The sequence below is a fragment of the Scophthalmus maximus genome, chromosome 8 (genome assembly GCF_022379125.1).
Source record: "Scophthalmus maximus strain ysfricsl-2021 chromosome 8, ASM2237912v1, whole genome shotgun sequence".
Taxonomy (NCBI): Eukaryota; Metazoa; Chordata; class Actinopteri; order Pleuronectiformes; family Scophthalmidae; genus Scophthalmus; species Scophthalmus maximus.
This window is the reverse complement of record NC_061522.1, coordinates 22,077,747-22,094,083: the sequence shown is the minus strand read 5'-3', so window position 1 is coordinate 22,094,083 and position 16,337 is coordinate 22,077,747. Positions and strand designations below refer to the sequence as shown.

The window sequence follows — 16,337 nt, the reverse complement described above, 5'->3', positions numbered from 1 at the left end:
ATTTGTATTTTATAACTGAGGCTGAGAATGTTTCATGATTTGATGAAATCCACATACGATCAGCAGGTTAATGACAACAGATGTGCTCTTTCCTGCCACACAGACAGTCTGCCACCTGTGATACAGCCAAACTCACAATACAGTTGTTTTCATTTGCACATTCTGTCAGGTTTGCAAAATGGCTTGGACTCAATGTCCAGACACTAGGCAGCAACACATGGAATAAAGAAAAATGGGAAAGGGGAATCCTGTGTCCATGTGAAGGGTCTGGATATCCAGAAAAGGGGAATAAAGTTGACCAGAGTGTATTGTTGAGGGAGTCAGGGGATCAGTGTGGCTGTTGGAGGTGGCTGAGCGTGACCAGGTGAGCAGGTGGGCAGTGGTCCTGGTACAGAGGAAGACAAGCAGGGTTAGGACACCAGCCGCCTGACATCAAAAACACAAACCCCTCTCAATAAGGGTGTAAAACAGGCGCAGTCCGGCCGAAGCACAGTACCACAAGGTAAGGCATAGTTCTAGCAAGGAGGTGGTCATCAGACCGGCGGTTATATACTTGAGATATGAGGATCGGATACGTGGAGTGAACTGAAGGTCACGCCCAGCCAGCAGCACACACTGTTAGGGAAGGAAGCAGGACGTGGAACAGGGAATAACACACATATTCCATCCTATAGCAGCAGTGAATGACCCCGAAGATAAGCCAGATCTACTGTCAGACAACTTAACAAGTATGAAATATAAATATTATTAGGGCCCATAAAAAGGCACATTAACCAGTATTCTTCTTCCAAGTCAAGCTGCTGATGAAAGCATTTCTTATCACTGTCTGTCTGTAAACACTAACAAAATCTACCTCAGTCCAGATTAACAACCACTTCTCTGCTGTGTCATTGCATGTAGAAGGAATGATCAGGAAGACAGTTACTTCTTTACTGCCTCACAGCGCCTTACCCTCATCGGGCTCGCTTACATCACCATACCTCATATGCACTGAAACAATAAAACCAGAACTAAATTTTTTTTTTAAAGATTTACACACTCTGAAAGCTATAGTTCCATAAAAGAAAAAAATGATTTTATACTCTGGCTTGAGGGCTGAGGAGAGAAAAACATGCATTTATAAATGTAACCAGCATGATGTGAATGTACTCTAAATGTCCAGCCCTGCATTTTCGAAAATCTGCCAAAGTAATAAAACATTATATTCCACAACGACTGCCAGTACTGACGCTAAAAATTTCAAATTTCTGAGGTTCTGCCAAAGGAAAGCTCAGTAATTCATTTTAAAATGCAGAGTGCTCACACTGTGTGGAGCTTGAACAGGCTCAGTATTATACACATATGCTTTTACTACTGTGATTTACCATAGAGGTTAGTGTGCAAGTGTAATTTTTGGCAATGGCGCCAGAAAAAGCTCATTAAGATTCATCCTCTGAGGACCATGTACAGGAACACCACCTTCATATTTCATGTCAATCTGGCCTTAAAAACTCTTGACTGAACAGATGGCCCATACTAGGGCAGCTGTGGCTCAGGACTTCATTCGAGTCATTTGTCCACTATCCCGTAGGTTGGCGGTTCGATCCCAGTTTGTATGAATGTGTGTGAATGGGTGAATGTGACTTTCCTATAATGTGCTTTGAGTGGTCTATATGACTAGAAAAGCGCTATTTAAAATACAGTCCATTTACTTTGCTGGTGGGACATACTTTTTACCATACAGAAACTATCATCATAAATGATGATTGTGAATAGCAGGCAATGCAATGGTTTGTGAAAAGAAATAATTGATGGAGTGGATGCTGATTCAGGGAGACGGAAACCATGGATGTCTTAAGCAGAAGTATTTATAATAAGAGCTCAATATATATCAAGGAGGTTCGTTTACACAGATCAATAAGGTGGTCAGTGTATGGCGCCCCAAGACAATCTGCCTGTTCCCGGTCTCTGTAGTGTATTTAGTTCAGGGTAATGTCGTCATCGCCTAGCGACTATGACACCTTAAGAGAGACCGGAGCTGCACGATGATTGTTGGGGCTTGCCACAGACAGGTTGACCTTGCTTGGTGCCTGAGAAGACTCGTCTTAACAGTTTCTCAGGGGAGGATAGACAAAATTTCACGACAGTTAGCACTGTCACATCAGCGCAAGAAGGTTATTGGATCGAATTCCAGTTCAGAACAACCAACCAGGGCCTATCTGTTCTCTCGGTGTACTCCGGATCCCTCCCACAGTCCAAACACATGCAGTTTGGGGTTAGGTTGTTTAGAGACTATATGGCTGTTTGTCTCTGAATGTCGGCCCTGTAATGAGCTGGCGACCTGTCCAAAGTGAACCCCGCCTCTCGCCAAATGTTTAGATTGGCTTCAGCCCCAATGACCCTATAAAGACAAATTGGTATAGATAATGGATGAATGGAAGAATAACAGGCAATGGTTGGTTGAGACCATCTACATCTCTCCATTATTCAGCTGCGTATGGGAAATAGGATCAAATCCCGATCTTAATAATAATCTTATTCATCAAACTGTTTATATTCTGGTTTGTCATTTTGTTCTGGTTTGGACATTTTATTCAAACATTTATTCAATCAGTATACCCATAGTCATATTAATAAAAATAAGCATTTGCATATTTTTTAATCCTGGAATAAATATATACATGAGAAATTGTTGCAGGTTTTATTGCTGCTGTCCTCATTTACAACACATGAACCTCTCAGTTAAGAATCAGTCTGTGAAGCAATTTTCTGCGCTTAATGTTAAATGCTGTATGATGTAACACAGTCCTGCACCAGCTTTTACTGCAAAAAGTTAATGTGTTTACCAGCTTTACATTTTGGTAGTTCTTTATTTCAACAAACCCTAAAGGTGAGTCAGAAAGTTAGGACTAGCCAAAATGTCCTCCCTCAAATGGTCTAAGATGCAAACTGTCAATACAGTACAAGTACACACACACACAAACACACACACACACACACACATTTCCTGTATGGGCGAGTGTGCTGTTAAACTCACCATAGTGCCTGAACTCAGTACAAATATTACACTTCCATCAGTTCCTCTCAGTAAACATTAGGATGGAAGAATAACAGAGAGCATCAGCACTCACAGTGAATCATCAAAATGATTCTGACAGTGCCAAGGAAGTCAGATTTGCTACAGGCCCAGAGCAGAAAGCTTTTTGTTTTAGGGCTGGCTTTCATTCTGCAACTTCAGCCTCTACTACTGTAATTAAAAGTCAACATTTATAAGCTGCATCAAGCAACAGAGTCAATATTAATACAATGTATCAAGTTGTTGTTTTTGGTGAGTGTCTGTTTTTTGAGAAACAGCTGATCGGTGAGCTGTGATACTTTATCAGTCAACCTGAGCACTTCCCCGTAACTGCTGGGTCATTTATCTTTTTACTGTGCTGAACATGTTGGCCCTTTCCCAAACCAGTCTCTCTCCAAGAGGCTGTATGAACCCATGAGGTCACCCTCTCAGAGAAGGTGAGCTGTGTGCTTGAGGGGCAGAACATAAAGACTCCTTGCTCCATGCAGCTGTAGTATGTCCTGTATGATTATCTGTTTGTGATATGTTCCTGTGCATGACTCAAAATAATGCAGTGTTTAGATATAACTTAAATTTGCCTGACAGTCCTGTGAGGCTACATAAATGGATGCTCTGCAGTCTTGGTTTTCATTCCACAAGTCATGATTTTGAACAGTCCTTAGTATGGTCAACCTCCATGAAAAAACGCACAAGTGGAGGGAGACAGGAGTAGGGTGGTGGCTGGATTAGTATTATTAAACATCATATGAAAAATAGCTGTGGATTTGTTCTCAAACAAACGGACAACAGTGAAAACTGTTACAGTCTGCTCACCTCCATACTGGCTCCAGTAAATTTCCACTCACCCCACCTCTGCTCCTATCTGCCAGCTAGCCACACCCACCTCATTAGCTCATTCCCCTCACCTGGTCTCTCAGCCGTATTTCATCCACAATCAAACCCAGTATATAAGCCTCTCCAGTTCACAGACTCAGTGCCAGGAGACATCATCGTACACGGAGACGACCTTTGTTCAGGAGTCGGATGCGAATTGACAGCCTTCAGCGCTGAGTTTCATGGTGTTCTGGTCCACTTTTTTTTGTTGTTGTTGTTTTTTGTGTTTTGTTTCACAATAAGTAGTAGGACTAGTATTATAATTAGATTAGTGCTGGGAAAGGAAGGGGTTTAGGAGGCCCATGGCTTCTGGGAGTGGTGGGACTGAGAGTGGTGGGTGGCACATGGTGGGTAGGGAAAAGGGGAGCTCTAAGAGAGGGGCATCGAGTGAAAGACCTGAAATGTCAGGAGATTAAGGAAATTAAATAAGGAGAACTGGAACCACTGAAGTGCTGTTTAAAGTCAAGGCAATTAATCAAGGAGATGCAGGATTTAGAGAAGTGAATCCATTAAAGATTACCAATGTTTGGAGAGTCAGATAGGCAAGATTTTCAGGCCAAGATATTGTTTAATGGAATGTTGAGTGTGTTGCAAAAATAGGAAACAATATAATGATGCTAGGGGTGTGGGGAAGTTGGTGGTTAAGGTGGAGAGTTTGGTCCCTAGAGGAAACCAGCAGGGACTCAAGGGAGTGGTTTATGGAGAGTTTGTTTGCTGGCTTGTCGGAGAAGGAAATCTTAGAAAATTTTACTCAGGGGGCAGGTAACTGACATTCTGAGATTTAAGTGTAGAGGGGGAGCCGGTTCTGTTAACATTCAAAAACGGTGTGCTGCCACAGAGTGTTTCTTTGTAGTATGTCGTATCAGGTAAGGGAGTACAGAAGACCACCGCTGTGCTGCTATAATTGTCAGAGGTTTGGACATGTTGCTGGGTCTTGTCGGGGTAAAAGAAGGTGCGCAAAGTGTGGTGGAGACCATGTAATTCAAAATTGCAAGGCAGAGGCTCCTTAGTGCTCTAATTGTGGTGGAGATCATGCAGCAGCATTTCAGGGATGTGAGCACTCAGTCCAGGCTCGGCGGGTGCAGGCTGTGAGGGAACAGGACAAGGTGTCATATGCAGAGGCAGTTCAAAGAGTAGCCAGAAAACGCGAAGATGGGAGCGCTAGGGCTAGAGTACTGCTAGGGAGCCAGCTCTCTGTGCCAAACCTGCCGTCGGCATTTCCCGCAGACATGTTGGTTTTTAATAAAGAGTCATTTCTGGCTTTTGTTTCTGATGTGTTGGTGGGAGCTAAGAAAGCAGGTAACAGATCAGACATCATCAGGTTAGTGGTGGGAGCAGATGAAAGATTCCTTGGCACAGAGCAGTTACCAGAAAAGTTACACCATTACATGACTGAGAATCACTGTATGGATACTTCACAGTTGTCGAGGGCTAGCAGTGTGGAGGATGCAAGCGATGATTGTGTGGATCCTTAACATTTTTATGTGTTATATTCTTCAATGGATGCCCGGAGTCTGATTGGGAATGATCAGGAGTTTAAGAGATTTGTCGACAAATTTATAGAAGCACAAGAATTGATATGTATCCAAGACACATGATTAAAGTCCTGTCTAGATTTTGTAATTCCGGGCTATGAATGTCTGAGATTGGACAGGTCTGATAGATCAGGAGGGGGATGTGCAACTTTTGTTAAGACTGGGTTACAGTATAGGAAAGTTGATATTTATTCTAAGCTTGAGTGTTTGGCTGTGGAGGTTTGGAGCAGTTACAACTCTATTACTATCCTAAATTATTATAACCCCTGTCAACCTTTGGTATTGTCAGATTTTGATGAAATGATGGAAAGGGTAAGGAGTCCGGTTATATGGATTGGAGATTTTAATGCGCATAACCCATTATGGGGTAATGATCACAGGCATAGCAGTGGGGTAACAGTAGAAGAATTTCTAGATAAGAATGAGCTGGTAGTGATAAATGATGGAAGGCCGACTAGATTTAATATTGTGAAAAATATATGTAGCCATATAGATTTGTCAATTGCTTCCTCAAATTTAGCTAGAATTGCTGAATGGGATGTTATGGATAGATATGCAGTAGGTAGCGATCATTATCGAATTCTGTGTAGGTTTGGTAGGGACTTGAGAAGAGAAGTAGAAGAGAAAGTCCCTACATATAATTTTTTTTCGGGCCAAATGGGATGAATTTCAGGAGAAGGCACAACGTTTAGTAGGAAAGGTTGATAGTGAGGGTTCTATCAACCTTTGATATGCTGCCGCTCGCTGTACCATTCCTGTGAAGCAGGAACCTAGGCCACGTATGATGAAGCTGTAAGGAGTAGGAATATTGCATATAGAAGATTAAAAAAAGTATCCAATGCTGGTTAATGCAATGGAGTATAAGCGACTTAGGGCAGTAGCAAGAAGAGTTATAAAGGATGCAAAGAGAAAAAGTTGGAGAAAGTTTTGTGGTACGCTAGGGCCTGAGACTCCAGTAAGGCATTTGTGGTCAGCGGTACGTAGAATGTCAGGGGTATATAAAAGAAGGTTGATACCAGTGTTACAGAAGGACGAGGTGGTAGCAGTTTCCAATAAGGAAAAGGCAGACTTGTGTAAACAGTTTTCAAGCGGTGCACAGGTCAGGGAGCCTGGGGGCAAAGAGTTGTAGGAAGAAGACTCAGTTGATGGCAGTTAATCAGTGGAAGCTGGAGTGGAGCTTAGAAAATGATAATCCTATTAATCTGTTTTCTACTGTAAAAGAGTTGAAAGATGCAATAATGTCTGGGGCAAATACAACCCCGGGGAGAGATGGGCTGTTTTATGAGTTATTTAAAAATCTGGATGATATTGTACTTGATGAAATCTTAGCTTTGTTTAATATTGTGTGGGCAGAGGGTTGTTTGCCAAAGGAATGGAAACATGCAGTTGTGATCCCTATCTTGAAGCCAGGCAAAGAGGCAGCTGACCCTAGCTCATACCGTCCTATAGTGCTCACAGCAGTGTTTTGTAAAATTATGGCGAGGATGGTTACCAATAGACTGGTATATTTTTTAGAAACCAGAGGACTCTTTATTGATGTCCAGAATGGTTTTAGGAATTAAAGGTCCACAATCGAGTCAGTTGCAGTTTGGGATCAGGATATTAAAAGGGCATTTAACAACAAGGAAATAGTAGTGATTGTATTCCTGGATATTGAGAAGGCATATGATTCTCTGTGGAAGGAGGGATTAATGATAAAAAAAATTGATATAAGAGTTAGGGGACGGATGTTTGATTGGATTAAGGATTTTTTAATGAAAAGAACAATACAAGTACTGATGGGTGGTGTTAGCTCAAAGACCGTAGAAATAGAGAATGGAACCCCACAGGGAAGTGTTATCAGTCCAGTTTTGTTTAACATAATGATTAACGATATTTTTAGTAAAATCGAGAGAGGATTTGGGCTGTCTTTGTTTCCAGACGATGGGGCCATCTGGAAAAGAGGGTGTAACGAGTTTGTTTTAAAGCAGATCCAAAGATTGTTAGTGTCTGTAGAGGAATGAGGGAATAAATGGGGCTTTAAAATCTCTCCCTCTAAGACTAAATATATGGTATTTGGTTTTAAAAGAAAGTTACCTAATCTTGGCCTGTATATGTATGGGTCTCCACTGCAGAAGGTTTTTCAATTTCTGGGCATTTGATTTGAAGAGCGTATGACTTGGGCTGTGCATGTAGGTAAAATTGTGTCAAAGTCTGAAAAAGTCCTGAATGTTATGAGAAGTTTGGCTGGGTGTGAGTGGGGGGCTGATAGGGAGACGATGCTGCTAATTTTCCAGGCCATGTTCAGATCTGCTATTGATTACGGGTGCTTTGTGTATGGGTCTGCTTCTAAAACTGTTATGGCTAGGTTAGATATGATGCAGGCTAGGGCATTGAGGCTTTGCTGTGGGGCCTTCAGAACTTCCCCAGTCCTTGCCCTGCTCACTGAAATGGGATAAATGCCCTTATTGTTGAGGGGCATTAAGTTAGGGCTACAGTACTGGGTAAAACTTGGTGGTTGTAATCAAATCTTCCCAGCCAGGTGTCTGTTACACGTGTTTGGAGGCAACAAATACATAACATTCTTTGTCAGTATAAATCAGTGGGCTAGGAAGTTGGGCATGGAACAGGGAAGTATAGCACAACATACAAGCTGGCTACCTTTGCCCTATTGGCTGCTGCCTGAACTTAATATTGAGCTTTCTTTTCTTCAGGAAAAGGAAAAGAGGGAAGTCACTCCAGGAATAGTGGAACATCTTGGCTCAATCAGTGAGAACACTTTGACTGTTTTTACGGATGGATCTAGAGATCCGGTTAGTGGGAGAGCTGGGTTTGGGATGTATTTGGAGCAGCTTGGGTTGAAGATTGGCCGGCGAATTTCTAATGGAAGCTCTGTTTTTACCACAGAGTTAATGGCAATTCTATAGGCTCTATGTGTCACAGTCTGCATACTCGTCACCTCAGTCATCGCTTCCACCTCACCTCCCTGTACTTTTCCACCGGCCCCTCCTTCTCCCTCCCTGCCTGCCTGCCACTCCCACCTCATCAGCCCAACTCACCTCACCTGTTGCACTCAGCTGCCTCTGATCACCAAGCCACCCGGTATATAGACTCTCCTCACCGTTCACTCTCTGCCAGATTGTTCATTGTACTCATGCATGACACTCCATCGTTTTTCGGACTGCGTTCCTGTTTTCGTCCCTGCCTGCCTCCGACTACCCCGTCTTGTCGCCTTCCCGGATATCACCTCAGCCTTCTGTACCCGACCACGAGCCTCGTTCCGTCCCTCCTGGTTTCTGTCTGCCTCTCCCCTGGACTGTTTGGTGAATCCCTGCTACGAGTCCTCGACTCCCCGTCTGGACTGGACCCTCCCTCTCGCCTGTCCCTCTCTGGTTTGTCTGCTCCTCCTCGTCTTCAGTCGATGGACCGATCGACGCGTTCTTCGTCGGTGGTCTGGTTGACATCTGCTCCTCCTCGTCCCCAGTCAGTGAGTCGATCGACACGTTCCTCGTCGGTGGTCCGGCCGAACTCTGCTCCTCCTCGCCAGTCGGTGGGTCGATCGACGCATCCTTCGTGGGTGGTCCCCCAGAACTGTTATGTCTGCCTGCAAGGCTTCTGGGCCGTCCCCCGGAGCTGTTATGTCTGCCTGCAAGGACTCCGGGCCGTCCCCCGGAGCTGTTATGTCTGGCTGCAAGGACTCCGGGCCTTCCCCCGGAGCTGTTATGTCTGCCTGCAAGGCATACGGGCCCTCCCCAAGACCTGTTATGCCTACCTGCAAGGCCTCCAGGCCTTCTTCCAGAACTGCCTTGCTTGCCTGCCTGGCCTCCGGGCTGTCTCCCAGAGCTGTAATGCCTGCCTGCAAGGCCTCCGGGCCTTCCTCCAGAACTGCCTTCCTTGCCTGCCCGGCCCCCGGGCCGTCCCCCGAACTGTTATGCCTGCCTGCTCGGCCTCCGGGCCTTCCCCCGGAGCTGTTATGCCTGCCTGCAAGGCCTCCGGTTCTTCCACCTGAACTGCTACGCCTGCTGAACCCCCCAGCAAGACCCCTGTCCAGTTCCCCAGTGACATTTTTTTTTCATGTGCACCACTGAAAGGCTCCTCTGGTTCCGAACCCCCGGCTCTCCTGTCTACGTCTCCTGCCTGTCCCCTAGCGGGGCCTGTGCTCTACCCTGAGCTGCTGAGTGAGTACGGCAATTCGTCGCCTGAACTATTGCCGCGTGTACTCCCGTTCGACTTCCCGACTCGCCTGGGAGGCTCCAGAGACTCGTTGCCTGCCGCCCACTCTGAATTCTGCACTGCTTACCCACTGTGATTCCTGTGTGTGGCGTTAATAAAGGTCATTACCAACTATACCTGGATTATCGATTACTGCATTTGGGTCCTAAATACACACCCGTTACACTATGGTGGATTGAGGAAGTCAGACCTAGAGAAGTCATCATCTGCTCCCACTCTGCAGCTGCTCTGGATGCTTTAGAGGTGGGAAAATCTAAAGCTCGCCCTGACATTGTTAATGACATTCTGAGCATGTTTTTTAGAATAGGTTTTGGTTGTAACATCACTCTTTGCTGGGTTCCCGGGCACAATGGGGTAAGGGGGAATGAGCAGGTGGACCACATTGCAAAAGAGAGCTTAAGCAGAGAAGTAGATGTTCACATATCCTTGGGAGAGTGGAGCTGAGAGAAAGAACAAAAGAGGGCTTAATAAAAGAATGGCAGAGAGGGTGGGAAAAGGAAGACAGGGGTAGACACTACTTCTCTCTGAGGAAAATATCCTTCTGCTTCTCTGTCCCGTAGGGACTCAGTTAAGCTGTGTAGATTGAGGTTGGGACATTGTGGGCTAAAGCACTATTCATTCACTTTAGGAAAACATGTTTCTGGCTTGTGTGAATGTGGGAGTCCTGAAACAGTAAAGCATGTTATTCTGGAATGAAGGAAGTATAGGGTAGAAAGACAAGTATTGTATGTTAGATTGTCAGGTCTTGGAGTTGAGGCTTTTTCTATTTTATCTTTGTTTGGACACAGTGAGAACCATCAACTGATCTCCGAGGCAATTCTTCAGTTCCTGCACAACACAGGACTGTATGTAAAAATATAGGATAAGCTTTGACCTGTGGTGGGCAGTAATACGCTCAGCAGCGTCTAAACTGCCGGAATACTTTAAGAAGAAGACTCAGTGCCAGATTTTTCTTTGCATCGATGACAGACTTTCCAGCGTTTGGACTGATTTCCTGGCTTCACCCCAACTTCCCTGCCTCGTCTCTGCCAAGGTAAACACCTCTGCCTTCTGTCCCCGACTACAAGCTTTGTCGGTGTGTTTCTGGAGCACTGTCTGCCTGTCTCCTCAGCGGCCTGGCTTCTCCCCGTACCTTGCTCTTCGTCGTGAGATTCCAGCCATCAATGCTTTGGGTTGACTCATCTTACAGACTCTAAGCTGTGTTACACCCCGGTCGTCTGGATTGCTCCTGGGTGCCTGCTCTTCCGCCTGGTATACGCTACAAGCTGCCTTTAGCCTGTTTTCTCTGCAAACCTGCTAGTCTGCTGCAATAAAGGACATTGCCAACTCTCCCCGTGGTGTACTGCTCTTGGCCTAACTCTATATGGCCCCCTTTTGAATATCAACTGTAGAAGTACTTGTTCTGCAGTGGCTGATTTATTGCTGTATATATAAATTATTAGATTTTAAATACTCGTGAATCGATGTATAAGCAACATTTTACTCTTTTACTATTTGCTGTAGCTGCACGAGGTAGAGTTAGTTCTACAGTTAGCATGTTTAATCCAGTGGTTCCTAATTCAGGTTTGAGGCCCACAAGACACATCTGGGTGGTTGTGAGATGTTGAATGTGAGAGGAAAGCGGGAAAATAGAAGGTTTTGATTCACATTTGACATGACTTTTGACTGAATCGCTTTGGGCTGTAAACAGTTATCTATATGTTTAAACGTCTTTTTGGTAAAACTGTTAACAACTCATCGACCTATCAGATGTCCATGAGCTGAACTCCAGACAGGTATATACTGCTCGCTGCCAAAAATGGTGGGAGCCAATGGTTAAATAGATAGATGGATGTTCTTTATTGATCCTTAACTGGGAAATTCAATGACAATGCATTGTATTTAATCAATCGAGTGTAGTTAAGTGAAATGTACAATTTTTCCCTCTGAAATTAAGCATAAAATGAAATTCCAAAAGTTGTACTCCACTACTTTTCACTAGGCTAGCTCACTGCGCTTGTTTATTGTTTATGGTCCATTCATCCAATATCTTATTCGTCAGGGTCATTGTGGCCGAAGGGGTGTGATTTGGGTTTGAACTTGACCATCAGTATTTGTTCATACAAACAGTCTTACACTCTGACGTGCATGGGATAGTGTTCATTCTTATACATTTCATGCATGAATTCATGTTTTTTTTTTTTTATGTCTGTCTATTGTCTCCAAGCAGGAGAAACTTATGCATATGTACCGGGAAAGAATATCATCTCCAGGCCATCTTGGTGCTCAGCACTGTCTCTGTAGTTCTTTTTTATGTGCTTTGCATATTCTGCTTGTTTTCTACTGCTCTGGTTGTTTGTTGCTGTACTGTAACATTTAATGTTTTACTATGTGCATCTTATTTTTGTATCAAAATGAGTTTAACACAACGCAACAGACTTTTTAGATTCACATCTATATATGCAGGGGTTGCTTTATTCCAGTATTTGGTTTTTACAACAAAAGAAAGTATCTCAGATTTATACCCTGTATACATACGCTTATACTTTGAGAAGTTGTAAGCTGAGGAAAGAGCTAAACCAAAATGAGCCATAAATCTAATTTTATAGGAATCCTACCCTCTTAAACGAAGCATGATGACTTTGTTGGCTAGGTTCTCATCACATAACAGCTACGCTAATGAGTCCCAGAATCTACAAAAACCATGTGCTTGCAGTAAATGGAATCATCCTCATAAATGTGTTGTTTGTTGATGTCACCACAATGTTGGCTCAGTCAATGCTAAAATACAATTGGGCGCTTAGCTGAAGCACAAATATGTTATTTTCTGACATGTTCATTTCCACTTTTACACATAATCCTCCGGCTGTTCTTCTCCCTCCTGTAATCCCCTGTAATCTCTCTCTCTGTTTTAGAAGGGGTTGATGCGGACTCCTGTTCCCAGAGGGGAGAAGGGGTTGACTTTTGCCCACATTAGCGCATCATTATGGGAGATTGCTGATTTACCATCTTCCAACAAAAACAACGGACCCTGCACATTGATAAAAGAAGAAGAAAACTATGAGAAAGGTCACATGTTTTAAAAACATGTTTTAAAAACATGTGACAGATGTAAAATTAGGAAACACACACCTGTATTCTCTGCCCGGTGAAACAGGACAATTGAACATCTGAGTGGCTCGGCAGATTGGAGCCTGTCACATAATCCGCTCCACAGAGAACTAACGCAGCTGAGACAGGGAGAAAACATGTTTTACTGGTAAACGATTACACATAATATATATTTACAATCAACAGCTTTTACTGGCGCTTGGCGAGATAATACTTCATTCTGTCTGCTTTGCTCTTTAATTCCTCGCTCCCTACCTCCCTCAAAGTCACACTCAATCCAAGCAGAAAGCCACTTAGATGCACAGTGGCCAATCACTGAGCAGTGTACTCGCCTTCACCCACATTTGCCGCACATAGAGCTTGCAGACTCCAACTGCTAATGCTGAAGCCAACATCAGACCAGCATTAACATCCTGGGGTTACAGATCCTGTAAGAAGTCTCCACCAAATTATGTTTTATTTCTTCGTATCTCTTCTGATGAAACAGTGAGTGTTCTTACCAGAGTCTGTTGGCTGGATCCTCCTCACCAGGCAGCTGAACTCTTCTATTTGACACTCTGATGGAGGACTGTTGGAAGCAGACAGACAGACAGACAGACAGAGACAGACGTTTGTACACACCCAGTGCAGACGGATGATGGTATTGTGTCAACATGGCCTAGCATCTCTAGCTTCATTGATTTCAACAAGGGTGCTGTGAGCTCTATCTTGGTGCATTCAACATGAGGCTCCAAGCAGTGTCTTCTCCTTGATACCTTACAAAAGATGTTGATCTGATTTTTCAGTCAGGTAGCAACATCACTCAGGAGAACTCATCCAGAGGAGATTCAGACACTTTCTCTGTGTTTCCCTCTTATCTTGTGTTTCCTTGGTAACTGACCTCTTTGTGACCACATCTCTTAGCGCTACTGAGCAGCGGAGACTAGGCATTATTACAATAGAGTAGTGAAGGTAATCCTAAGTGTTCCCCTTCTTTACCATCATTTTATAATTTCCTCAAGATCGATGAGGAGGAAGTATAGGTTTCCATGGTGTTACCGGCACATGCACATACAGTCTCCATTAGCTAAATTTTTGTCTTAATTGCCTTTTTTTACCTTTACTATTAAAGCACATTTTACTAATGATTGATTATAACAGAGATACACTTCAGATGCTCTCTGTGCACGGTATCATCCAATCAGCGAAAGCAGTCGAATCACAAGCAGTTGCGATCAGACCAGACGCTGTTCCTCTACCAGGCCTACCTCTGGCTTGTGTCTGTTCACAGCAAAAATTAAGTGGACCAGATGGGACTCAGAGTCAGAGATCTGGGTCTGTCACAACATAGAGCGTGTTGCGCAACGATGGACTCTGGAGGCAGATGATGATTGATGATAGCTGGTGCTCACAGAGTTAAGGTGGATGGTCAGTGGGGATGGATGAGTTTTTAAGGTAAAGATGATTATATAATCTGCCCAGAGATTTCACCAGAGTGTTTGATACTTTCCTCCAGATGCAATTAACAGAATGCACAACAGAAATGTTATGAGGTCATCAGCAGTCACATGGGTTATGTTATATTTTGTTGTTATTTTGTTGTTATATTCTGAGTGGCACTGTGTGTGTGTGTGTGTGTGTGTGTGTGTGTGTGTGTGTGTGTCACATACTTGCTGTTGGTTTGTGTGGAGGCGCGCCAGGCATCGAGCTCCACAGACAGCTGCTCGATCTTCAGAGGAACACACACCTCCCTCCGCTTCAACAGCTGACTGAGATATAGAAATAAAAACATGCTTGTGTCAGACTTACAGAGCCGGCCCTGGGCATAGACTGTATAGGCGCAACAAGCATAAAGTGGGCGTGGCCTTCCTGAGTTCCTTGCTGGGCTGCACAACGGTTCCTGATCAAGCTCGTTATCTCCTGCATAAAAGCTGTGACTTGTGGTTAAACACTCTCTCTTCGATGACTTTGTTTAGATCTTGTTCGGTGATTTCCCCCGAAGCTATTTTTGCTTCTCTGATCGTTTTACTCAGTTTCTGAGGCAGGAAGTGCCAGCTATATGTCCTGGAACTTAGCCGAACTTAACACGAAACCATTGCCAGATCACACTACCTTGCTCCTGCTCCTCTGCCTAACTGCTCAACTTCATCACTCTCAATCCTCACCCTTTATTGCTTAAAAAGATGTAATAATTGAAATCGGTCAAAACTTTCATGGAGTCCGGTCATTTGCATTTTGGGTCCAAATTCTAGCTCAGCCCTGAACTCTTTTAATAACAAAAACAGACAAACTGTCCCTGAACTGTCAGTCACGAGCTGACAACATGATGAACTCTGTCTGCTATCATGAAGTGATGCAAGTTACAAATACATGCACGTTATTATGCATCATCCAAGACTGTCCAGGTCTGCCTTGAGTTGCAGGTGCAAAATTAGTCGAAAAAGGATGAAATTATTCTTAACTGTTCTTCAAAGTTTCTTAAATTTTTTATAATGCGTAATTAATACATCATTCATATTTCTATTATTATATATTGCACATCTTAGATATTAGATCGTAAAATGTTAAATTTTTTGCATTGCAAGTGATGAATAGTGTTGGACAAATTATGGGTTGGGTTCGTCATGTACTGTAAACACCTTGGGGGTGGGGGGCACCGATCAAATATCTTGCTTAGTGCGCCAACATTGCCAGGGCCGGCGCCGGCACAGCAGACTTACATTAGAATCATTCACCCAATTGTGTTATTGTACAAATAACAGACAGTCTCTCTAAAACATTATTTAAAAAAATAGATGCAATGTTTTGTGGAGGTATGTGGAGGTTTGTGATTATAACCCTTTATTGCAGCCCTAACTATACTGACACATCCTCAGCGTTGTGTGGCTACCTGGTGTATTCGTAAAGTGCCGGGACGATGCTGGAGTACTGTCTTCTGATGGCGAGCAAACCTCCAATGTAACCACACAGGATCAACAGCTCACTGCGGGCTCTACACACACACACACACACACACACACACACACATGAATAAGCATCACATCTGACAATGTATGGGAGTGGGCAAAGTGAGACTTAATTATAAGGAATATTTCACACTAAAGCAACAGTAATAAATGTTTTACTCTGTCAGCTTGACCATGACGAGGCGGTCAGTTCTGATGTAACTCATCAGGTCAAGGATTGGCTGAACACTATCCACCGTCCAATCAGATCCACTCAGCTGTTCTGGTGAGGAGAAATGTTTCAGATTCATTAGTGCTTCCTGAAGACAGAAATTCTGATAGACTGATTTTTTGGTTTGACACTGAGGACGCAAAGCATACGTGATTGGGATTAGGACAGAAGTTTTTATTCTACTGACTTGTACTTTATTGTAAATACACATGTCATTGTAGTCAAAAGTTTTGATGAATGCTTTGATTGTAATTCACTGTGTTTTTGATCATATCAGTCACAGAATGCAGATTTTTTAAAGGTCTTTTTACAGGTCTATACAACTGCATGTGGGAGAACCATCAAATCCCAAAATTTATAGAGATGGGATTTATAATAAAAATGCAATATCACCTCGTTTAAGTCTGAAATGGAAT

General features: G+C 43.5%; 1 protein-coding gene across 6 annotated transcripts in view; it reads right to left on the bottom strand.

Annotated features, from left to right (window-relative positions):
• Window positions 1-24: 24 nt before the first annotated feature.
• Window positions 25-16,337, bottom strand: part of wdr17 (WD repeat domain 17) — a 37,293-nt gene continuing 20,980 nt past the window's right edge. The window contains exons 28-33 of one of the 6 annotated variants that reach the window (XM_035637194.2): window positions 15,870-15,972; window positions 15,635-15,736; window positions 14,415-14,513; window positions 13,266-13,333; window positions 12,787-12,884; window positions 25-385 (exon numbers count right to left, since the gene is read on the bottom strand). In XM_035637194.2, coding sequence (XP_035493087.2) covers window positions 329-385; window positions 12,787-12,884; window positions 13,266-13,333; window positions 14,415-14,513; window positions 15,635-15,736; window positions 15,870-15,972 — 527 coding nt within the window. In that variant the 3' untranslated portion in view covers window positions 25-328. Of the gene's footprint in view, window positions 386-11,585; window positions 12,713-12,786; window positions 12,885-13,265; window positions 13,334-14,414; window positions 14,514-15,634; window positions 15,737-15,869; window positions 15,973-16,337 lie in introns of those variants that run through there. The other 5 variants (XM_035637191.2, XM_035637197.2, XM_035637195.2 and 2 more) reach the window with 5 other exon arrangements.